The sequence below is a fragment of the Lontra canadensis genome, unplaced genomic scaffold, assembly GCF_010015895.1.
Source record: "Lontra canadensis isolate GAN:19392208 unplaced genomic scaffold, GSC_riverotter_1.0 scaffold1, whole genome shotgun sequence".
Lineage (NCBI taxonomy): Eukaryota > Metazoa > Chordata > Mammalia > Carnivora > Mustelidae > Lontra > Lontra canadensis.
Window position 1 is genome coordinate 114,933,927 of NW_022630995.1, and position 26,629 is coordinate 114,960,555.

At 36.0% G+C, this 26,629-nt stretch overlaps 1 protein-coding gene across 4 annotated transcripts in view; it reads left to right on the forward strand.

Moving 5' to 3' along the window:
* The window catches only part of SNCA (synuclein alpha), a 157,380-nt gene extending 132,503 nt beyond the window's left edge, over positions 1-24,877 (forward strand). For all 4 annotated transcript variants that reach the window (XM_032861708.1, XM_032861700.1, XM_032861721.1 and 1 more), the window contains exons 5-6: positions 21,816-21,899; positions 24,363-24,877. In XM_032861708.1, the coding sequence (XP_032717599.1) occupies positions 21,816-21,899; positions 24,363-24,395 (117 nt within the window). In that variant the 3' untranslated portion in view covers positions 24,396-24,877. The remainder of the gene's footprint in view (positions 1-21,815; positions 21,900-24,362) is intronic.
* Positions 24,878-26,629: the final 1,752 nt, after the last annotated feature.

A 26,629-nucleotide genomic window follows, 5' to 3' on the forward strand; every position in this document is an offset into this window, starting at 1 on the left:
TTCTACACACAGGTGAATCATCAGAGTAGTTTGATAGAGACAGTTCTCACCTGTGCTTTAATCAGTATTGTTTTTCCTTCGGTAAACTTCTATAATATAAAAGATGCAATGGCCTCATAGAACATATAATGCTGGTGAATAAAATTCTTTGATAGGTCTCAGCAATCAAGTTACAAGAATTTCATTTACCAGGAATAGACTTTTTTTTCCCCAGTTTTATTGATTTATTTGACACACACACACAGGGAGAGAGAGAGAGAGAGAGAGAGAGAATGAGAGAGGACATGAGTTAGAGGGAAGGGGAAGAGGCAGAGGAAGAAACTGACTCCCTGCTGAGTGGGGAATCTAATGTGGAGCTGGAATCATGACCTGAGCAGAAGGCAGATTCTTACCCAACTGAACCACCCAAGTACCCCCAGGAACAGACTCTTAACTAGGTCTTAATAGAATGGACATAGGTACATGATAGAAGGTCTAATTTCTCAGTTCCTGAAATCTATAGATATTTTAATTAAAACATTTGAATGCCAGAATTCTTGGAGAACTTCAGAACAGTGGTAAAGAGCACAGTCAGAAGTCACCTCTGCAAATTCAACCCTGAGTAATGTTCTAAACCTAAGACCAAGTTTTCTAGGGAAGACGAGGCTAAGAATAGTGTGCCTCATGGGAATTCTGTGAGCTGCCCCCACTGTATTTAATGTAATACAGTTATTTCAGATTTTTATAGTCAGTTAATTTATTAAAATATTTAAAAAATTATTAAAATAGTAAAATATCTCGTGGCTCAGTTGGTTAAGCATCTGACTCTTGATTTCGGCTCAGGACATGGTCTTGGGGTCATGAGACTGATCCTCTCCATTGGGCTCTGTTAGGTCCACGGTCAAAGGAGCGAGATTGATACAAAGCGAAGGTCAAGCAAATCTTTATTTTGCTCCAAGCATCGAGAATCAAACCGACCATTCGGGGCTGCCTTTTACAGAGAGGGCAACCCCTCCCAGCCTCACAGACTAACTTTTTATAGAGCAAAGGCCATGTGGTTGAGCCTGGCCACACACAGGTGGCCAATGAGATTGCAACACACAGAGAAAGCTGCAGTCATGCTAGGTCCCACACGGGTGGCCAGTTGAATTACAATTCACCCCATAGTAGCTATTTGAACTAGCCTATCACCTTGGTCAGAATTGGCACCCAAAAGGCACCCAAAAGGCGGGGCCCACACTCCTTGGTAGCTAGGGATACAGTATGCACACTCCAATGATTGGACATCTCCACCTGGAGACTTATCCCTGCATTTGGGCTCTGTTACCTCCACCTGACCTGACCCGCCCTTGTATTTGGGTTCTGTTATCAGGGACTGGTCCATCATATTCTACTGGTTTCCTGGACTTGCTTTTAAGTAAGTTCCCCTGGGGGAGGGAGCAGGGTCAGTTTAAGTTTTACCGCATAAACAACAAAATCACTGTTTAACCGGATGGAATCGCTCTGGCTCAGTAGGCCCTTAACAGTCTCTGCTCTGGGCATGGAGCCTGCTTGAGATTCTCTCTCTCCCTCTCCTTCTGCCCCTCCCACACTTATCCTCTACCCCTGCTTGCAAGTGCTCTCGTTCTCTCTCTCAAAATAATGATAATAATAATGTATCCAATAACCTCATTCTCCAGAAAACAACACCTAAATGCCCAGCAGTCAGGCTTGTGAACACAATATATGTATGCCTTTAAGTTAAAGGTTTTGGAAAGTATAAACCTGTTCTTGTTATATGCTGATAGTTATTGAACATCTTGGGATTTGTTTTTGATTGCTTATGCTTCTTACTTTCCCCCTCCTTCTTCCATTTGTTAAATGACAAAGATTCAGCTCTGTACATTTTAAAGATCTAATTGGCTTTATTAAGCAATTAAAATGGGGCAGCATCCCATCTGCCAAGTGTTGTGGGGGGGGGGGCAGCCCAAGGAGATGCACCAAATGAAAGGTTTTTAATAGAAGGAGGATGGGGCAAAAAAGGATATTAGCAAAAGAGATTAATTATTTCAGGGGAGGCCACTTTCTGGGGGAAAAAGCAAGGTGTTTTATCTATGGATTACCTCTTTTTTTTTTTGAGGGAAGAAGAGGACCCAAGTGGCAGATTGATTGGCATTAAATGAAATATTCCTGACTGATTAAGAGTATATTTCTGGGGGAGGTTGAAGCAGCAATTAGAAAAGGCATTAAGCCCTGCTTTGGGAACTTCTTCAAAGTGATGCCATTTTGGGCCTGTGGTTTTCTTTCTAACACCCACCCCCTTTCTTGAGCAGAATCTCAGCTTAACTGCCATATATGATCAAACTTTAAAACATGAGCATCTCTCTAAGCGACAGGACTAAAGTCCCCACAGCTTTTGTTCCACCTCTGTGAGGTATTCATAGGCCATGACATTTTTTCTTAACCTCTGTGATATTCATAGGTCACATTTTCCAGTTGACATTTTTAAGTTGATAATTTTTGTTGTTATTTCTTAGATGTTCCAGTCATGGGGACATCATTTGCTTGGTGTTAGTAGTTGCAAGCGTACATTTAAAGTTTTTGAGAGAATATAATACATGAAGGAGTTTATTATGATTTCTACAAGCAGGATAATTCCCAATGTTTAGAATATACTTTGGAATCATGGTCCCTAAGACTCAGACCATCAAGATCAAATAAGTAAAAGAAAAACCCCATGAAAGGATTCACCTTTTTAAAGCCAAGCAGCTTGTCCTTATTTGAGTTTCAGCTTCCTCAACAGTATTAATCTATGGCAAGTAGTATTGGACAAAACACATACACCTTCTTGCTCACCTGTAAGACAATCAAGCTCTATTCTATTATCAAAACAACTTTGGCTTGAGAGTTTAAGGGCCTTTGTGGGGCTGCTGTTGCTTTAGAAGATTTTGTAATAATTTTAAGGCAACATTTTTAATTATAGCTTCACTTAAATTTATCCCTAGCCAGGGAAATAAGGACCTGCCAAAAGGAATGACTCCTGAATCTCAAAAGCCTCCTGAGATGTTCTTTTTAACTCAACAATGTAAATTTAAAAGAATCAGCTAATAAGATGTCTTATTTTGCTTGTGAAAATTTAGGGTTACTTTTAGATGTTCTCCTAGCCTGAAATCAAAGATGTTACTCCCTGCCTTAGCAGTGGCCAGGGAGATAGAGATGAGGGTGTTCTCTTTCTAGGCCAATGCCAAAGGAAAAGAAAGGAGAATGGAATGGAATGGAATGGAATGGAATGGAATGGAATGGAATGGAAAGGAAAGGAAAGGAAAGGAAAGGAAAGGAAAGGAAAGGAAAAAGGAAAGGAAAGGAAAGGGAGAAAGGAAACAGGGAGAGGAAAGAAAAGAAAAAAGAAAAAAAAGAAAAGGAAAGGAAAGAAAGGAAAAGAGGGAGAAGGGGTTTTATGTTCAATTAAAGTATGATGTCTTAATCCAGCATCTTGGCTGAAAGTGATCTACCTCTATGTTAGCTACTTCTCTTCCTGTAGATTTGATTTAGAGGTCTCTAGCATCTTTCAGTTTTGGAGCAGTCCCTTTCAACAGGGGCTTATGGGCTGTCTTCCTCTGATGACATTTTAGAACACCTAGTCACCAACTCCAGAGGGTGACCAACAGACTTCTTTAAATTTAGGATCTAAGTGGGTGATGGCCATTGGGGAAGGTATGTGTTGTAATGAGCACTGGGTATTATATAAGACTGATGAATCACAGACCTGAACTCTTGAAACAAATAATACATTATATGTTAAATGAAAACTAATAATTATTTTTTTTAAAAAAAGAAAAAAATTAGATCTAGAAAACCGTCTTTAATCTATTGATGGCAGCCTTGAGCATAAAACATTAGAGACTTATAGTAGCTGAGCATACTAGCATGAGACAACAAGGGATCAGCAAAAGTCTTATGACTGATAGAATTGCAAGTTGGTAAAATTTTTATTAAGACTCCTAGGATTAGTCTGGTGAAGTCGGCGCCTTGATCACTGGAGATAGTGGAAAATACACTTCAAGTGGGAAACACATTTAAGTTTTTTGCTTTTCCTGTGAGGACATCAGACTTGAAGCAAGGAAAGGCTTTAACCCATCCAGAAAATACAAAATCATATACATATACAATAACAACATATTGATAACCCATACTAACTAGCTGTTTAATGAAGTCTATTTATAGGTGTGTCATTGAATTTACAGCCATTATTTGTCTCTATGAATTTTTCTGATTCAGAAGCAGACTGTTTGCCATGTCAGAAGGACATTAGGATGGCAAAAGTCTGTCAATGAGGGGCTGTTTTTGCAGGAGAAAGATTTTGTTATCTACATGTGCCATAATACTACAAATATAATAAAAAGAACACTTAGTATTATTTATTTGACAATGTTTCCATGTAAATTACATATCAAATGTCCAATTTGTTTGACAAATCTTTTGGAATATTCCAGGTAAAACAAGCATTTTTAAAAGAATTTGATTCTGGAAGTTTGTCTTCTTTGCAGAAATGTCTGTTCATGTCTTCTGCCCATTTCTTGATTGGATTATTTGTTCTTTGGGTGTTGAGTTCGCTAAGTTCTTTATAGATTTTGGACACTAGCCCTTTATCTGATATGTCGTTTACAAGTATCTTCTCCCATTCTGTCAGTTGTCTTTTGGTTTTGTTAACTGTTTCCTTTGCTGTGCAAAAGCTTTTGATCTTGATGAAATCCCAACAGTTCATTTTTGCCCTTGCTTCCCTTGTCTTTGGCGATGTTCCTAGGAAGATGTTGCTGCGGCTGAGGTCGAAGAGGTTGCTGCCTGTGTTCTCCTCAAGGATGTTGATGGATTCCTTTCTCACATTGAGGTCCTTCATCCATTTTGAGTCTATTTTCGTGTGTGTTGTAAGGAAATGATCCAATTTCATTTTTCTGCATGTGGCTGTCCAATTTTCCCAACACCATTTCTTGAAGAGGCTGTCTTTTTTCCATTGGACATTCTTTCCTGCTTTGTCGAAGATTAGTTGGCCATAGAGTTGAGGGTCTATTTCTGGGCTCTCTATTCTGTTCCATTGATCTATGTGTCTGTTTTTGTGCCAGTACCATGCTGTCTTGATGATGACAGCTTTGTAATAGAGCTTGAAGTCTGGAATTGTGATGCCACCGACTTTGGCTTTCTTTTTCAATATTCCTTTGGCTATTCGAGGTCTTTTCTAGTTCCATATAAATTTTAGGATTATTTGTTCCATTTCTTTGAAAAAAATGGATGGTATTTTGATAGGAATTGCATTAAATGTGTAGATTGCTTTAGGTAGCATAGACATTTTCACAATATTTATTCTTCCAATCCAGGAGCATGGAACATTTTTCCATTTCTTTGTGTCTTCCTCAATTTCTTTCATGAGTACTTTATAGTTTTCTGTGTATACATTTTTAGTCTCTTTGGTTAGGTTTATTCCTAGGTATCTTATAGTTTTGGGTGCAATTGTAAATGGGATGGACTCCTTAATTTCTTTCTTCTGTCTTCTTGGTGTTGTAGAGAAATGCGACTGATTTCTGTGCATTGATTTTATATCCTGACACTTTACTGAATTCCTGTACAAGTTCTAGCAGTTTTGGAGTGGAGTCTTTTGGGTTTTCCACATGTAGTATCATATCATCTGCAAAGAGTGATAGTTTGACTTCTTCTTTGCCGATTTGGATGCCTTTAATTTCCTTTTGTTGTCTGATTGCTGAGGCTAGGACTTCTCATACTATGTTGAATAGCAGCGGTGATAATGGACATCCCTGCCATGTTCCTGACCTTAGCGGAAAAGCTTTCAGTTTTTCTCCATTGAGAATGACATTTGTGGGGGGCTTTTCATAGATGGCTTTGATAATATTGAGGTATGTACCCTCTATCCCTACACTTTGACGAGTTTTGATCAGGAAGGGATGCTGTACTTTGTCAAATGCTTTTTCAGCGTCTATTGAGAGTATCATATGGTTCTTGTTCTTTCTTTTATTAATGTGTTGTATCACATTGATTGATTTGCGGATGTTGAACCAACCTTGCAGCCCTGGAATAAATCCCACTTGGTCGTGGTGAATTATCCTTTTAATGTACTGTTGAATCCTATTGGCTGGTATTTTGGTGAGAATTTTCGCATCTGTATTCATCAAGGATATTGGTCTGTAGTTCTCTTTTTTTAATGGGATCCTTGTCTGGTTTTGGGATCAAGGTGATGCTGGCCTCATAAAATGAGTTTGGAAGTTTTCCTTCCATTTCTATTTTTGGAACAGTTTCAGGAGAACAGGAATTAGTTCTTCTTTAAATGTTTGGTAGAATTCCCCCAGGAAGCCATCTGGCCCTGGGCTTTTGTTTGTTTGGAGATTTTTGATGACTGTTTCAATCTCCTTACTGGTTATGGGTCTGTTCAGGCTTCCTGTTTCTTCCTGGTTCAGTTGTGGTAGTTTATATGTCTCTAGGAATGCATCCATTTCTTCCAGATTGTCAAATTTGTTGGCGTAGAGTTGCTCATAGTATGTTCTTATAATTGTCTGTATTTCTTTGGTGTTAGTTGTGATCTCTCCTCTTTCATTCATGATTTTATTTATTTGGGTCCTTTCTCTTTTCTTTTTGATAAGTCTGGCCAGGGGTTTATCAATCTTATTAATTCTTTCAAAGAACCAGCTCCTAATTTCGTTGATTTGTTCTATTGTTTTTTTGGTTTCTATTTCATTGATTTCTGCTCTGATCTTTATGATTTCTTTTCTCCTGCTGGGTTTAGGGTTTCTTTCTTGTTCTTTCTCCAGCTCCTTTAGGTGTAGGGTTAGGTTGAGTACCTGAAACCTTTCTTGTTTCTTGAGAAAGGCTTGTACAGCTATATATTTTCCTCTCAGGACTGCCTTTGTTGTGTCCCACAGATTTTGAACCGTTGTGTTTTCATTATCATTTGTTTCCATGAATTTTTTCAATTCTTCTTTAATTTCCTGGTTGACCCATTCATTCTTTAGAAGGATGCTGTTTAGTCACCATGTATTTGGGTTCTTTCCAAATTTCCTCTTGTGATTGAGTTCTAGCTTCAGAGCATTGTGGTCTGAAAATATGCAGGGAATGATCCCAATCTTTTGATACCGGTTGAGACCTGATTTAGGACCGAGGATGTGATCTATTCTGGAGAATGTTCCATGGGCACTAGAGAAGAATGTGTATTCTGTTGCTTTGGGATGAAATGTTCTGAATATATCAGTGATGTCTATCTGGTCCAGTGTGTCATTTAAGGCCTTTATTTCCTTGTTGATCTTTTGCTTGGATGATCTGTCCATTTCAGTGAGGGGAGTGTTAAAGCCCCCTACTATTATTGTATTATTGTCGATGTGTTTCTTTGATTTTGTTATTAATTGGTTTATATAGTTGGCTGCTCCCACGTTAGGGGCATAGATATTTAAAATTGTTAGATCTTCTTGTTGGACAGATCCTTTGAGTATGATATAGTGTCCTTCCTCATCTCTTATTATAGTCTTTGGCTTAAAATCTAATTGATCTGATCTAAGGATTGCCACTCCTGCTTTCTTCTGATGTCCATTAGCATGGTAAATTCTTTTCCACCCCCTCACTTTAAATCTGGAGGTGTCTTCGGGTTTAAAATGAGTTTCTTGTAGGCAATATATAGATGGGTTTTGTTTTTTTATCCATTCTGATACCCTGTGTCTTTTGATTGGGGCATTTAGCCCATTAACATTCAGGGTAACTATTGAGAGATATGAATTTAGTGCCATTGTATTGCCTGTAAGGTGACTGTTACTGTGTATTGTCTCTGTTCCTTTCTGATCTACTAGTTTTAGGGTCTCTCTTTGCTTAGAGGACCCCTTTCAATATTTCCTGTAGAGCTGGTTTGGTGTTTGCAAATTCTTTCAGTTTTTGTTTGTCCTGGAAGCTTTTTATCTCTCCTTCTATTTTCAATGATAGCCTAGCTGGATATAGTATTCCTGGCTGCATGTTTTTCTCGTTTAGTGCTCTGAATATATCATGCCAGCTCTTTCTGGCCTGCCAGTTCTCTGTGGATAAGTCTGCTGCCAATCTAATATTTTTACCATTGTATGTTACAGACTTCTTTTCCCGGGCCACTTTCAGGATTTTCTCTTTGTCACTAAGACTTGTAAATTTTACTATTGGGTGACGGGGTGTGGACCTATTCTTATTGATTTTGAGGGGGGTTCTCTGCACCTCCTGGATTGTGATGCTTATCCCTTTGCCATATTGGGGAAATTCTCTCCAATAATTCTCTCCAATATACCTTCTGCTCCCCTCTCTGTTTCCTCTTCTTCTGGAATCCCAATTATTCTAATGTTGTTTCGTCTTATGGTGTCACTTATCTCTCGAATTCTGCCCTCGTGGTCCAGTAGCTGTTTGTCCCTCTTTTGCTCAGCTTCTTTATTCTCTGTCATTTGGTCTTCTATATCGCTAATTCTTTCTTCTGCCTCATTTATCCTAGCAGTGAGAGCCTCCATTTTTGATTGCACCTCATTAATAGCTTTTTTGATTTCAACTTGGTTAGATTTTAGTTCTTTTATTTCTCCAGAAAGGGCTTTTATATCTCCCAAGAGGGTTTCTCTAATATCTTCCATGCCTTTTTTGAGCCCAGCTAGAACCTTGAGAATCGTCATTCTGAACTCTAGATCTGACATATTACCCATGTCTTTATTGATTAGGTCCCTAGCCTTTGGTACTGCCTCTTGTTCTTTTTTTTGTGGTGAATTTTTCCGCTTTGTCATTTTGTCCAGATAAGAGTATATGAAGGAGCAAGTAAAATACTAAAAGGGTGGCAACAACCCCAGGAAAATATGCTTTAACCAAATCAGAAGAGATCCCAAATTGTGATGGGGGAGAAAGGGGATAAAAAAGTTCAGAAAGGAAAAAAATAAAAAAGAAACAACTTAAAAAAAGAAAATGAATAAAGAAAAAATATAAAAAAGAAAAAATATATATATTAGATAAACTAGTTAAACATTAAAAAAGAAAAGGGTAAAAGTTAAAAAAATTTGGCAGAAGAAGAGAAAAAAAAATTGAAAAAAAAAATTAAATTAACTGCAAGGCAAAAGAATCATGGGGAGAAAGCCATGAGTTCCATGCTTTGCTTTCTCCTCCTCTGGAATTCCGCTCTCCTTGGTATTGAAACTGCACTCCTTGGTAGGTGAACTTGGTCCTGGCTGGATTTATTGTTGATCTTCTGGGGGAGGGGCCTGTTGTAGTGATTCTCAAGTGTCTTTGCCCCCGGCGGAGTTGCACCACCCTTACCAGGGGCCGGGCTGAGTAATCCGCTCGGGTTTGCTTTCGGGAGCTTTTGTTCCCTGAGCGCTTTCTGTAGAGTTCTGGAGGACGGGAATGAAAATGGCGGCCTCCTAGTCTCTGGCCCGCAGGAGCCGAGAGCCCGGGGCCCCACTCCTCAGTGCACCCTCAGAGAACAGCGCCCAATTACTCCCGTCACCCTGGCCTCTGGCCACGCTACGAGCTGACCAAGCCTGCGACTGGTTCAAGGCAACACCGAACTGAGAGCTCACTCCTTGGCTCTGTCTCTGTAGCCAGCTTCCCCGTTCTAATACCTGTAAGCTCTGTGACACTCAGACACCCCCGATCCTTCTGTGACCCTGCGGGACCTGAGGCCACACTGACCCCACGTGGGCTTCACCCAGGTTAAGCCTCTGGAACGATGTCCCTCAGTGGAACAGATTTTTAAAAGTCCTCATTTTGTGCTCCGTTGCTCCGCCGCTTGCCGGGAGCCGGCCCCTCTCCCCGCGGTCTCTCTTCCCGTCGCTTTGTACTCACTTCTCCGCCAGTCCTACCTTTCAGAAAGTGGTTGATTTTCTGCTTCTAGAATTGCTGTTCTTCTTCTCTTCGATCTCCTGTTGGATTTGTAGGTGTTTGCAATCTTTAGATAAGCTATCTAGCTGGTCTCCTGCTACCTGAAGTAGTCTCAGCCTGCTACTTCTCCGCCATCTTGACTCCTCCCCCTATAGCTGTGTACTTTTAATATTAAAACTCATTCTTAAATAAATTCATATTAATTTTAGCTTAATTATATATTAAAATTTCACAGATTTTGTTTCCACAACCTTCTTCAACTTTGTTTTTTTACCTTTGGATTTTGTCCTATATTTTTTCTCTTTAAATAAGCAGGCTTACTTTAGGCCAAAGCTTTCTTTTCCCTTAACTAGAATATATTTTCATTCCTCATACCTTCCTTTACCAGAAGCAAACATCTTTATTTTCTTGCAGAGATGTTTTCCTTATTATTTCTAGTAATTTTAATTACATATATTGATTAGAATTTTCAACTCTTAGAGACCTTAGCCAAGAAGTAAACAATTATGAATGCTCTTTTACATTTGCATTGTCTGAATTGACAAACTTGTACTTTTTATTTCTAAAAACATACTTTTTGTGATTTCTGCCTTTTTCATAGAAAATTTCTTAATATGGTATAAAACATGTTCACTAATAGGTGCAAATAATTTTTATTCCTCTGTAAAAAGCAAAAACTAAGCCTATTTTCAGTGATTAATGTTTTAGTATTTTATTTGGAAATAATCTTGATACTTAATGAATTTAACTTAACTCATCACTTAGCAAAACTTTAAAATTTCAGTTTACCAAAATGATTTGAGGAAATGATGTTAAAAATTCACCTAAAACCTTCTTATTTACACCTATTCGATTCACTTGTTGTTAATTATGTTTAGATTTTAAACATTAGACAAAATCTAATTCTAAGGGTTTTCTTTTCCCAACAAGTTTTGCAACAGAGATAACATGAACCTATTTGATTAGTAAACCTAGGCAGAATAAAAAATTATATGTTTGCATTGTAGTCAGTGTTGATAAGTCTAAGATATGTTTATTACAATCAACCAGCAACCTGAAATTACCCTTAATACTGAATATTTTCCCAGGTCTTGTGAATCCAGTAAGCATTTGTGTTAGTTTCTATTATATTTCTGAGATTTTTTTTTCTAAAAATTTCTTAAGTTAGAAGTGCTTATTTTTAGACCAATTAAACAGAGCTCTTTACAAATTTTAGTAATACCATCCAGAGGTAGAAAATATCACATTCTATACTAGACATGCATAGACATATAATCAGAGACCTTGTTGTTTAAAAGTGTTTAACCATGAGACAGATATGATAATGCAAAATTTATATGAGGGCTCCCATTGTAAGGTAGATAATGGGGGTGTCTGTAAGGTTATTAACTTGATGGACTTCTGTTTATGGTCATGTTAAGGCAATTCAGGAAGAGGGCTAGGATAAATATTGAAATAAAAGAGGATAGAGGGAAGTAGTGAGAATTCCATGAGTCTTACAGCCTTTTCTATTAATTACCTCTTCCATCTTTTTAATTTTTTATCATTTTATTGTAATGAAATTTTCAGTGAAACTATTTTTAGAATTTTGAAGGCTTTTCTTTCAAGTACATTCCTTAAATGATCTTATCTAATTGGAACATTCCCCATAATGGCCACTATAATTCTCGATTATTTTTAGTAAAATTTCACCATTTCTGTAAATATTCACAGATTCTGAGACCATGGTTTTTAGGAATAAGCAGGCATGCTGGAAGGTGGTGTGCCTGACCTCTTAGAGTTTAAGGGTCCCATTAGCCAAGTCTTTGGGTTTCTCAGAGCCAAACTAATATCTAAGGGCATATTCAGCTGGCTTGGGAATTATGTATATTTTGCAGTGTACCTACATGCACAGAATCTTTCTTAAAGTGGGTGGGTAATCTAGTGTTTATCTAACCCATTGTGTAGCCAACTTATCCTAACATGGAAGTCTTTGAGTTAGGTGGTGTGTACACTAACAGCTCCTAAATGCTCAACCCAGGCCCAGCAATCTTTGCAGGTTTTTGGCATCCAAAATTCCCTTTAGCATTTAGCCTTTACCTCATGTGCCCATTAACAGAAATCAATAATTACCAAGGAAACAGAACCCATGGACACCAACAGTAGACAAAGAACTAGATACTGGGAAAAGGATTAAATGAGCAGACCTCAAAGAATGAAGACTCTGGACTGATACCAAACAAATTGAGAACTTCTCGTGGCAGAGTCAGTTCTCCATGGGGAATCTGAGGACTGAGGACTGCATTTAAGAAGTCACCATGGAATTGCCAAAGGAAGTTCCTACATGTACCACCAGCAATTCCCAATGTGCAGTAAATCAGCAGATTCCACTAATGGAGACTGAGGTTGGATCTGAGGAAGGAATTCCAAACTGAAATTGCAGACTGAAATAAGGGCTGAGGTCTCTGTTAGAGACCTCCTGTCAGTCTAGATGGCCCATTAAGTCTAGACTGTAAAGCCAATTAGAATTGGGGGAGAGAAAGAAATTAGTGAATGCATTGTTTGAGGCGAGGTCATGCTCCTAAGGGGAACAGAAATGGTCTAATAGCAGATATCCTCCTAGCGTAGATGAGGAGATTAATTTGGCTGATTAAATTTATATTCTTGGGAATGTTAAAACTACAGTTTAGGAAAACTACAGATTAGGAATTAGGCTTGGTTTACTGACAAGGGTCTTAACATTAGTGATTCTGTTTTGGGCCTGTGATTTTCTCTTTAGCAAGTTTATTTTTCACATATTTGACTATCACTAAAAGTTACCTAAATACTAATAGTAAATTAATGATGTCTTTTGTTCCTCCTAGTTAAAAGATAAATTGCTGCCCCATTTGTTTTCACTAAGGGTATTTGATGCTTAGGAAAAGCTTAAGGAACTTGCCCAACATCACAAAAGATCTAGAATCTGGGAGAGCAGGAAGATCCTGAACTCACCTGGTCCCTTAGATACACCAAGATAACAGCTACATCTGTTATCTCAAAGACTTGCAGAACAGAATTTCCACAGTTAATAAAGAGGAGTCCACATAGAAAAGTGTAGGAGGGAAGGATACAGATAGCTGGGAACCAAACCCCCAGTGAGACAAATCATGAATGGTGGGGTGGAAGGGTGCAGGATACCACAAACTGAAAAAACAAGGTCAAATCCCAACCCAGACATGGGGGATTCAGACTGGAAAGGTGAGTCCTTTTGGATTTGACAAGGAATGGGGCATACTTTGTGAGCTTTTGCTATCAGCAGTGTTTAACTCCAGATACTTTTAAAATCAGTAGGCTTAGTTCTGGGAGAGCTAGAGGGTGATAAGAACCTGAGTCCCCGCCCTTTAAGAACCAGCATAGCAAATAACCTAGAGGAGAAAAAACATAGATGCAGCAGTTTAACTAAAACCTGTGATATATATGAAGGAGAGTTATTTACTAGTCTCAGAGCATGTGCTGAAGGGGCAAGGATCTTGAAAAGACTTACCAAAGAACATAAGTGCCATTGGGTACCATTTATCTTCCTATCTCCCAGACTTGATAGCTGAACACTTGCAAGAACCAGTGTGAACATTTTCCATCTATATTACTAACACCAAGTGCCTGGCACCCACATTCCCTGGCAGACCCACCCTATCTAACTCACCTGTGTTAGCAAGGCATCCCGCTAAAGCAGCTCCTGTCCTAACACACTTCGTAAGTAGTCCCAGCAAAGGCCATTACCTTTCCAAAATGATTCCTTCCCTGGCAGGAGGGAAAGAAAACTACAATACACCAGCACACCAACAGTTTCAAGCAGCAGAGCTTTTTAGTGGGGTGTCCAGGGATAGTGCTTTGCCTTTTGGTGCACCTGCATTCCTGACAGATGGGTGTAGAAATCTGGTCTAACTGCCAACCTTGTCCACCATAGCCTCTCAGGAGCCAAACCAGGAGAGCATTTTGCTGTTTGGTGCATATGCACCTGTGGCAGACAGACTGAGTGCAGACAGCTAGCCTGACTGATGACATGCCACATCTAAAACTTGTGGCATCCTTAGACCCCTCAACAGCACAGGGACCAAATCTTGATTGGTATAACCAGAGCAGGAAAGTTCATCTTTGTAGCTGACTGAACTGAAGGCAAATGCAACTCAGCCACAACAATAGGGTATACAAGCCCACATAGGAGACACCCCTGAAATGCCCTGTTCTGGAGACCAGGGGACATTGTGCTACAGGGTGCCACAGGACTGCTTCATAAGGCCACTACTTTCAAGACCAATAGCTACCATCCCAAAATATTGAAACAAACACAGAGTGAGACAAAATGTGAAACAGAGGAATATGTTCCAAATGAAAGAACAGGACAAAATCACAGTAAAAGAGCTAAATGAAATAAAATAAGCAATATGCCTGATAGAGAATTCAAATAATTGTCATAAGGTACTCACTGGGCTTGAAAAAAGAGTGGAGAATCTCAGTGAGACCCTGAACAAAAAGATAGAAAATATAAAAGCCAGTCGGAGATGATGAACTCAAATAACTGAAATTTTAAAAGTATACTACAGGGAATCAATAGCAGATTAGAGGATGCAAAGAATGATTCGGTGATCTGGAAAACAAGGTAAGGGAAAGCAACCAAGCTAAACAGCAAAAAGAAAAATTAAAAATGAGAATAGGTTGTGGGGCACCTGGATGGTTCAGTCAGTTAAGTGGCTGACTCTTGATTTTGGCTCACGGTGTAATCTCAGGGTTGTGAGATCAAGCCCGTGTAAGGCTCTGTGCTGGGCGTGAAACCTGTTTAAGATTCTCTCGCTCCCTCTCCTCTGTGTCTACACCCCCATTCACTCTCTTGCTCAAAAAAAAAAAAAAAAAAAAATAGGTTGAGGAAATTCAGCAATTTCGAGTGTAATTAACATTTGCATTATAGGGATATCAGAAGGAGAAAAGAGAAGGAAGCAAGAAGTTATTTGAAGAAATAATAGGTGAAAACTTTCCTAATCTGGGAAAAAAGACAGACATTCAGATCCTGGAAATGTAAAGAACACTAACAAGATTAACCAAGGAGGTCCATACCAATACAAAATATTAAAATGGCAAGAAAATAGCTATAAACAGATAATTTTAAAAATGCAAGAGAAGAGAAAACAGTTACATACAAGGAAAACATTAAAGTTTATCAGCTGTCATCTGATTTTTTTTTTTTAAAGATTTTATTTATTTTTTTGTCAGCGAGAGAGAGAGAGAGAGCGAGCGCCTGAGAGTGAGCACAGGCAGATAGAGTGGCAGGCAGAGGCAGAGCGAGAAGCAGGCTCCCCGCTGAGCAAGGAGCCCGATGCAGGACTCGATCCCAGGACTCCGGGATCATGACCCGAGCCGAAGGCAGCCGCCCAACCAACTGAGCCACCCAGGCGTCCCTGTCATCTGATTTTTCAACAGAAGCTTTGTAGGCCGGAAGAGAGTAGCATGATATATTCAAAGTGCTGAAAGAAGGAGATCTGCAACCAGGAATACTCTATCCAGCATGGTTATCATTCAGAATAGAAGGAGAGATAAGGAACTTCCCAGACAAAAAACATTAAATGAGTTCATCACTACTAAACCAGCCTTTTAAGAAACATTAAAAGGAATTATTTGAATGGAAAGATAAAGTCATAACTAAAGTAAGAAAATTGTGAATGGAAAACATTCACAGGTAAAGGCAAACGTGTAATAAAGATAATAGAATAATTATTTATAAAATCAGAATGGAGATTAAAATGCAAATGCACTTAAATCAATTATATCTACAAAAGTCAGTCAAGGGATTCATAAATAAAAGTTTGTAAAATATAACATCATATACATAAAAACTGGAAGGGGATTGTTATAAAAATTAAATGCTTTTAGAATGTGTTCAAACTTAACTGACCATCAGCTGAATAGAGACTGCTATACACATAAGATGTTATATATGAACCTAAAGGTAATCACCAATCATGAACTTTTAATAAATGCACACACAAAAAAGAAAGGAATCCAAGCATAACACTAAAGAAAGCCATCAAACCAAAAGGGAAGAGAGCAAGAAAAGAAAGGAACAGAGCAGAATGACAAAAACAACTATAAAATAAATTATAAAATGGCAGTATGTACATACCTCTCATTAATTACTTGAAATGTAAATGGTCTAAATACTCCAATCAAAAGACATAGGGTGATTGAACAGAGAGAAAACAAGACCCATCTATATGCTGTCTACAAGATACTCACTGCACACCTAAAAAGACATATGCAGATTGAAGGTCAAGAATCAGAAAAACATTTACCTTGAAAATGGAAATGGAAACAAAAAATTTGGAGTAGTAATACTTATCAGACAAAATGGACTTTAAAACAAAGACTGTAGCAGGAGACAAAGAAGGGAACTACATAATGTAAAAGGGAAGAGGATAGGAGCATCTGGGTGTCTCAGTGGGTTAAACCTCTGCCTTCAGCTCAGGTCATGATCTCAGGGTCCTGGAATCGAGCCCCACATCGGGCTCTCTGCTCTACCCCCCCACCCCGGCCTGCTTCTGCCTACTTGTGATCTCTCTCTCTCTGTCAAATAAATAAATAAAATCTTAAAAAAAAAAGGGGGGGGGGAGAATAAAGCAATTGTAAATATCTATGTGCTCAATATGGGAGCACCTAAATACATAATGCCAACCATTAACATACATAAAAGGAGAGACTGGCAGTAATACAGTAGTAGTAGCATTCTTTAATACTCACTATTCATACTATTCATCAATGAATAGACAATCCAGGCAGAAAATCAACAAAGAAAGAATCAGGGTTTTGAACAACAGATTAGACAATTGGATCTAATATATATACATATATATATAACAGTCCATCTAAACAGAAAAAACGTTATTTTCAAGTGCTAATGAAACATCCTCCAGGATAGCAGGATAGATCATATTTAGGCTACCAAACCGGTCCCAATAAATTCAAGAAGAATAAAATTATGTCATATATCTTTTCTGACTATAATGGTATGAAACTAGAAATCAATTATGAAAAAAAAAATCAGAAAAAAACCCCATAAATACATTGAGGCTTAAAAAGCATGATACCAAAAAATGAATGGGTCTACCAAGATCAAAGAGGGAAAACAAAATAGAGACCAATGAAAATGAAGACACAGCAGTCCAAAACCTTTTGATACAACAAAAGGAATTCTAAGATCAATGTTTATGGGAACTAGGCCTACCTTAAGAAACCAGAAAAATCTGAAATAACCCAACCTTGTATCTAAAGGGTCTAGAAAAAGAAGAAGAGACAAAAAAAGAAGAACTAGACAAAGCTAGTAGAAAGAAAGGAATAATGAAAATTATAGTATACATAAGTGAAATAGAGGCTAGACAAACCAATAGTAAAGATCGATGAAACAAAGATCTGGCTCTTTGTAAAGATCAACAAAGTTAAACAAAAACAAAAACAAACAAACAAAGTTGATAAACCTTTAGTCAGACTCATCAAAAAAAAAGAGAGAACTCAAATGAACTTAGAAGTGAAGGTGGAAAAATAATACCACCACAGCAATACAAAAAACTAAAGGTGAATGTTATGAAAAATTATAGGACAAACTGAAAAACCTAAAAGAACTAGGTAAATTTCTACTAAAATATCATCATCTAAAAGTGAATCAGGAAGAAATAGAAAATTTGAACAGAGTGATTACTAGCAATGAAATTGAATCAGTAATTTAAAATGCCCAACAAACAAAAGCTCAGGACAAGATGGCTATATAGGTGAATTCTACCAAACATTTAAAGAGTTAATGACTATTTTTCTGAAAGTATTCAGGAAGCAGAAGAAGGAGGAGGAGGAAAACTTCCAAGTTCATTCATTCTCTAATGCTGGTAAGGACAGCATTACCCTGATAACAAAACCAGACAAAGTGCAAAATCAAACAAACAAACAACTACAGGCCAATATCTCTGATGAACATAGATGTAAAATCTTCAATAAAATATTAGCAAATGGGGGCACCTGGGTGTCTCAGTTTGGTTAAACATCTGTCTTCAGCTCAGGTCATGATCCGAGAGTCCTGGGATGGAGCCCTGTGTCAGGCTCCCTAATCATCAGGGAGTCTGCTTCTCCCTCTCCCTCTTTCTCTCCCTCTGCTGGTTCTTTCTCTCTCTCTCACTCTCTCACTTGGTCTCTGTCTTTCTTAAATAAATAAATCTGTAATTAAAAAAAAATTAGCAAACAGAATTTGACAACACATTACAAAGTCACTCCCCACAATAAATTGAGATTTATTCCAGGGAAGAAAGACTAGTTCAATATTTGCAAATAAATCAGTATAATACATCATATTATCCAAAGAAAGGATAAAAACCATATGATCGTCTCAAAAAACTCTTAGTCAAGTTAGGTTTAGAGGGAAGATAATTCCACATAGTAAAGGCCATATGTGAAAATCCCTGAACTAACATCATACTCATGAAAAAATGACAGCTTTTCCCCTAAGATCAAGAACAAAACAAGGATGTCGATCCACCACTTCTATTCAGCATGATACTAGAAATCCCAGTTGCAGCAATCAGACAAGAAAAATAAAAGGCATAAAAATTGATAAGGAAGAAGTAAAACTTTCACTATTTACACATGACATGATACTATATATGGAAAATCCTAAAGACTCCATCAAAACAACAACAAAACTCAACTATTTGAACTGATAAAGGAATTCAGAAAATTTGCAGGATACAAAAATATATACAGAAATCCATTGCATTTCTATACACTAATAACAAAGAAGCAGAAAGAGAAATTAAGAAAACAGTCCCATTTACAATTTCACTAAAAGGAATTAAACACCTTGGAATAAACTTAAAGTGAAAAACCTGTACTCTGAAAACTGTAAAACTTTGATGAAAGACATTGATGATGACACAAATACATGGAAAGATATTCATGCTCATAGAAGAACTGGTACTTTAAAACTGTGTGTACTACCCAGAGCCCTCTACAGTGTCAATGCAATCCCTATCAAATGCTAATGGCATTTGCCATAGAAATAAAACAAGGGATTTTTAAATTTGTAAGGAACAACAAAAGATCCCAAACAGCCAAAGCAATCTTGAGGAAGAACAAAGCTGAAAGTATCACCTTCCCAGATTTCAAGATATACTACACAGCTGTAGTAATCAAAACAGTATGGTACTGGCACAAAAATAGACACGTGGATAAATCAAAAAGAATAGAGAATCCAGAAATAAGCCTGTCCTTATATGGCCAATTAATCTACAACAAAGGACGCAAGAATATACAATGGGGAAAAGACAGCCTCTTCAATAAATGGTGTTGGGAAAACTGGATAGCTACATGCAAAAGAATGAAACTAGACCACTTGCATATACCATACACAAAAATAAACTCAAAATGGATTAAAGACCTAAATGTGAGACCTGAAACCATAAAATTCCTAGAAGAGAACATAGGTAATAATTTCCTTGACATTGGCCATAGAAACATTTTTTTAGATATGTGTCCTTAGGCAACAGACAGAAAAACGTAAACTATTGAGACTACACCGAAATAAAAAGCTTTTGCACTATTAAAAAGGGAACCTACTGAACGGGAGAAGATACTTGCAAATGATATATACAATAGGGGTTAATATCTAAAATATATAAAGAACTTATACAATATCAAAAAAACAGCACGATCAAAAAAAAAAAAATGGGCAGAGGACCTATGTAGACGTCTTCCAAAGAAGACCTACAGATGGCCAACAGACACATGAAAAGATGTTCAACATCACTAATCATCAGGGAAATGCAAATCAAAACCATAATTAGATATTTATTATCTGACACCTGTCAGAATGGCTAGAATAAAAAAGACAAAAAATAACAAGTATTGGTGAGGATGTGGAGAAAAAAAAACCTTGTGCACTGTTAGTGGAAATGAAAATTAGTGCAACCAGTCTGAAAAACAGTATGGAGTTTCCTCAAAAAATTAAAAACAGAAATACCATATGACTCTGTAATTCCACCACTGGATATTTACTCAAGGAAGATAATAGTAATTTGAAAAGATATATGCACTCCTATGTTTATTTCAGCATTATTTACAATAGCCAATATATGGAAGCAACTTATGTGTCCATTGTAAAATGCATGTATAAAGAAGGTGTGGTGTATTTACACACACACATAATGGAGTATTACCCATAAAAAACAATGAAATCTTGCCATTTGCAACAACACTTCTAAGACCTAGAGAGTATAATGCTAAGTTAAATAAATCAGAGAAAGGCAAAACCAACGATTTCACTCATATGTGAAATCTAAGAATTAAGAGAAATGAACAAAGAGACAGACTCTGAAATTCAGAGAACAGGTGGTTGCCATAAAGTGGGTGGGGGAATGGGTGAACTAAAGGGGATTGAGAGTATAAACATCCAGTTATAAAATAAGTAGGTCACAGAGATGAAAAGTACATAGAGCACATAGTCAATAAGATTATAATAACGTTTGGTGACAGATGGTGATTATACTCATGGTAAGCACTGAGTAATGTATAGAATTCTTGAATCATTATTTTGTACACCTGAAACTAATATAATGCTATATGTTAACTGTACTTAAATTTAAAAAATCTAGAATCTAGAGAAGCTAAGATTTGAACTCAAGTCTTGTGATGCTACAGACCTCATATCTAATCACTATACAAGAGAACCTATATTCTTGACTTGTGCTAAGAGGTGAAACACTATGGATATAGTATCTTTACTCCACATTTAGAAGTAAGGTATTCTGAGGACTGTTTGTATTTTATTTCATTTATATATAACTTGGACTTTTTTGGTTTATGAAAAGGGAGTTGGGCAGGAGAAAATGATCTATAAACTTCTCAGCCCTGTTAATGTAGGCATGAGCTTTAGTTTGACTTTTCACATGGGCAACCATTTCTTTATCTTTCTGCCTACCTGTCAGTCACTTTCATGATGAAGACAAGAGGAGCTGTTATTTACACCAGGCATATTTTTAAACATAAGCTACGTTGGCTGAGGGAGTATTTGATCTTTTTGAGTAAGTCCATTTTAGGCTCATATTGCCTCTCTGCTTTTTCAATTTTCAGTGAACTCTAGTGGAATAAATGCAAAGAAACAAAAGGTATTTAATGAAGGATACTAGTAAAGATATGAGTTCAAGTTGAGTTTTATGGTATCTTATTTCTAAGGAGAGAGATCTGGGAAATTTGTGAATCATGTATTTGATATTCTCTCTCTATATATATATATATAAATATAATATATAATTAATATATATTTATAGTTTTAATTTTAAAATTTCAGAAAATAAATTATTTGCCATCATTTTAAAAATAAATTATAAAATATGTATGCTTTTACATTATAAATGGTTATATAAGTTAACTTACAAAAAAGTAAAACATAACTACCCAATAAAAAGTGCTTTTAACATTTTGTTGGATTTTCTTCAATCTTTTTAGCTTTACATCTGAATAATACATTGGTTATATCCATAATATATACAACTTTATATCTTTCTAAATATGCTATTATAAATAGGTTCTCATGTTGTTATATAATTTTCATGCTATAGTAAATACATATCTTCATAATAATCTATTGAATAGATTAATTATAATTTCCTAAACTTTTCATTTTCTATTGAACATTTAGGTTAACAATTTCTTTTACTGCTGTCATTGATGCTGTGAAAAACATCTTTGGACGATAGCCTTGGACTACTTCTTGGGTAGTAAATTACTTGGGCAAAAAAATTTGTATATTTTTAGTGTTAATAATACATAACATCACAATATTTCTGCAAAGGTACTATATAGTTTAGAATGCCAGCAGTAGTTATAAGTAGTGCCACTTCTACAACATTCTTACCATTATTTTATATAAGATGTTTTTAAAATGCACTTAATTTTTGAAAAAGTATAAACTGGCACCTCATCATATTCCTTTTGTGTTTCCCATTTAGAGTGAAGAAGGAGGTCCACAGGAAGGAATTCTGGAAGATATGCCAGTTGATCCTGACAATGAAGCATATGAAATGCCTTCTGAGGTAAAATTTTATATACCTTCAACTCTGAAAATAAACTTCAGGAGTTCAAGTTGAGTCTTTTTAATAAACAGTACCAAAAATCTGTCACTGTCAGATTTTCCTTCCATTTGTCCTTACTGAAAGTGATTTACTCTCTAGAGGGACAAATTGGACAAATCCAGACTATATATTGTGTGGACAACTTGAAAGCTAATTTGTAAAGCATTGTTTAAAAAAAAAAAGGCACAACGGAGATGCTCTGTGGTTAATACAATCTAACATATTACTTAATGACCCTTTACAAAAAGTGTTTGCTGATCCCTTAATAAGGTTTTATTAAAAACCTTTCTTTCTAAAATAAATCCCCAAATGGAAAGTTGGAGAAATCAACTCAATACCTAAATTCATTATTATTTGCCATACATTTCCAGCAAGATATTTGCATGGTAAAATAAAAACTACCCAAATTTAAATTATTTAATTAATTTATTATTAATTAAATTAATTAAATTAAATTATTAAATTATAATTTTAAAATTGTAGAGTAGAAATATGATAAATGCATGGTTTGCAGTAACTGATGTACTCCAATCCAGCCTTTTGATGATTAATTTAATTTGAAAATAAGTTTCTTTAATAGAAAATATATCTTAAGGAAAATTTAAAAATACTTTTAGATGAATGAAGCTGACTTAAGAAGAAATAGAAAATCTGAATAGACATATAATAAAGTAAAGAGACTAGATTATTGTTAAAAAAAAAAAAAAATCTACCCACAAAGAAAATTTTGTGGACCAGGCAACTTCACTGATGAATTCTGCCAAAGATTTAAGGAATAATTAATAACTATTAACACAATTAATACTAATTAATTTCTTTTCCAAAAAAAGAGGAAAGATTACTTGCCAACTATTTCCATGAGGATGGTATTCCCTAATACCAGCACCAGACATCACAAAGAAGATATATTATTCATTAAAAATTAAGTTAAGGGGCGCCTGGGTGGCTCAACGGGTTAAAGCCTCTGCCTTCGGCTCACGTCATGATCCCAGGGTCCTGGAATCGAGCCCCGCATTGGGCTGTCTGCTCGTCGGGGGGCCTGCTTCCTCCTCTCTCTCTTCCTGCCTTTCTGCCTACTTGTGATCTCTGTCAAATAAATAAATAAAATCTTAAAAAAAAAATTAAGTTAAAATGTCTTCCAGTTAGTTTATATATTATTCTTTATGGCATAGTTAAAGGCATATTGATAATCCCATTTATAGAAATTGAGATTAAATTGTTTCTTAGATTTTACCAAAATTTTTTAATCTTTTTATGCATAGCACAATACTAAATACTATAGAAAATACCAGAAGATTAATTGATAGTGCCAGAACAAAAGGAGTTTACATTCTAATAGGTTTGATAAAAACAAATACAAATGAAAATTTATTCCTTCATTTATTCGTGATGATTCCTTTAAACATTATTGACTGTCTTCTATGTATCAGGCATCACAGAGGCAAAATTATTCAAGATACACAAAAAAGTATATTTTACAGAATCTGGTTAAAGTGATCATGAGTTTTATAGATGAGTTAGTGTTGATCTGTGTGGGAGGGATGGGAGATATGCTATGCCAAAATGGAAAGAAGACATTCTAGCAGAAGGTACTATCAGAAGCAAAGGCATTGCATATCTAAACATACATAAGGCTATGTCTGAGGAACAGTAGATAATTAAATAGGATTTGTGGTTAGGGAACAGAGAGACTAGTGACAGATTAAGGCTGCAGAGATGGGTCAAAGACAAGTTATAGAATACTAGAAGAACATTTCCATTTAAGTCTGTACTATATTCAGAAAGCAACTTTAATTATTGAAGGTACTTTTGTTCATTTTAAAGCAGGATCCCAATTAGAGTTGTTTTTTAGGACTAATTTGACCACTTTAGTTAAGATCTTTAATATTTTTATTTATTTAATATTTTATTGTGAATGCTATCCATATATTGTATGGAGAGAGGGGGATTTAGAATAAAAATAATAATTGAAGCCACAGATGAAGAAGATATTTTTATTGAGAGAGCAAAAGGAGAGAAAATGTCTTTGTCTCCTTTTAAAAATTAGAGGATCTTAGCCCTGGAAGAGGGTTTTTAAATCACTGGATTTGGCTCTCAAAATGTACAGCTGAGGAAATGGGAGCAAGATAGACCAACTAACTTGCCCTGCAGGACTAGAACATATGACTGTTAAATGTCATCTGGAAGTAAAATTCAGATACCTGAACTCTGAGCAGCATAATTCACTTTTATATTTGACAGGAAGACAAAAATATTAAAAATGAAATTATATTGTGTATAACTGAATGGTTGTAGAGCTATTATGAGTATAACCTTCATTCAAAGTGATGAGCTATGTCCTATATCATTCACCCTAAATCCTTCATTACAGATGACTCAAACTAATAATACTGCCTGTTTTCTTTCTGATTTTCTTCATATTAGGAAGGGTATCAAGACTATGAACCTGAAGCCTAAGAAATACTTTTGCTCCCAGTTTCTTGAGACCTACTGACAGATGTTCCATCCTGTACAAGTACTCAGTTCCAACATGCCCAGTCATGACATTTTCTCAAAGTTTTTACAGTGTATTTTAAACTCTTCCATCAGCAGTAATTGAAGTTATCTGTACCTGCCCATACGCAGCATTTCAGTGCTTCCCTCTCACTGAAGTGATTATATGGCAGCAGGGTCCTTGTGTGCTGTGTGGATATTGTGGCTTCAAATCTAAAATGTTAAATTAAAACACCTAAGTGACTACCACTTATTTCTAAATCTTCACTATTTTTTGTTGCTGTTATTGAGAGGTTGTGATTTACTATCATATAAGATTTCTAGGTGTCTTTTAATGATTATTTCTGTTTAAAAATAATGTGTTGTGAAATTTGTTAATATATATAATACTTAAAAACATGTGAGCATGAAACTATGCACCTATAAATATTAACTATGAAATTTTACTGTTTTGTGATGTGTTTTATTAACTTCTGTTTATATATAAATGGTGAAAATTAAAATGTTATCTCATTACAAAAATATTTTTAATCTCACTTTAATAATAAATGCTTGTACAATACAAACTGAGAACTGACACAATTAAAGTTCTTGACAGCCATTTGAAGGAGAAGGAATTTTAGAAGAATTAAACAGACAAGATGGAACATTAACTCTTTACTCTAAATTCACTGAAGAAACACTACCCAAAGTATGTTCTGACATGTAGTGGTATCTTAAGAGACCATACAGAAAAAAAATGGGTTCCATGGAATAATAAGAATTGATTTTGACTATGTCTACTTCAAGTATTGATAAAACATATTAGCTCATTAAGGCTCAAAGAGAATCCAATTAACTTTGTTAACTCAGCATTTTATTATTTTTAAAATCAAATCCCCCTATCCATCACCCTTGGAAATGCCTTTAAAAATTTCTGGGAACTACCAAACCATTACCTTAAGAAATGTTAATTTAAATGGATGCATTCCCAGAAATAGATCTTTCAAAACTGAATCAGGAAGAAATAGAAAATTTGAAAAAAAAAAAATTATTACCAGCAATGAAATTGAATAGTAATCAAAATATCCCAACAAACAAAAGTCCAGGATCAGATAACTTGACAGAGGGATTCTACCAAATATTTAAAGAAGATCTAATAACTGTTCTTCTCAAACTTCCATAAGACAGAAGAGGAAGGAAAGCTTCTAAGTTCATTCTGTGAGGCTAGCATTACCCTCACACAAAAACCAGACAAAGACACTGCAAAAAAAGAAAACTACAGGCCAATATCTCTGATGAAAATAGATGTAAAATCCTCAATACATTATTAGCAAACAGAATTTGCCAATACTTTACAAAAATCATTCACCACAATAAATTGTGATTTATTCAGGGATGCAAGGGTAGTTCAATATCTGCAAATCAATCAATGTGATATATCACATTAATAAGAGATAGGATAACCACATGATCATTTCAATAGATTCAGAAAAAATATTTGATAAAATATAACATCCATTCATGCTAAAAACTCTCTGCAAAGTAGGTCTAAAGGGAACATATTTCAACATAATAAAGGCCCTTTGTGAGAAACCCACAGCTAACATCATACTCAGTTGTGAAAAACTGACAGCTTTTCCCCTAAGATCAAGAACAAAACAAGGATGTTCACCTACCACTTCTATTCAGCATGGTACTGGAAGTCCTAGTGGCAGCAGTTAGACAAGAAAAATAAAAGGCATACATGATAAGGAAGAAGTAAAACTTTCACTCCTTGCAGATGACATGATACTATATATAGAAAATCCTAAAAAATCCACCAAAAAAAAAAAAAAACCCTATTAGGACTGATAAAGCAAAATTATATACGGAAGTCTGTTGCATTTCTATACACTAATAGCAAGTAAAAGAATGAGAAATTGAGAAAACAATCTCATTTGTAAATGCACCAAAAAGAATAAAATACCTAGACATAAATTTAACTGAAGAAATGAAAGACTGTACTCTGAAAACATTAGTCACTGAGGAAAGAAATCAAACATTACACAAGTAAATGGAAAGATATGTTGTGCTTATGAATTGGAAAAATTAATATTGTTAAAATATCCATACTACCCAAAGCCCTCTACAGATTCAATACAATTCCCATCAAAATGCCAGGGACATTTCACAGAACTGGAACAAAGAAGACTTAGGTGATTATGGAACACGAATGA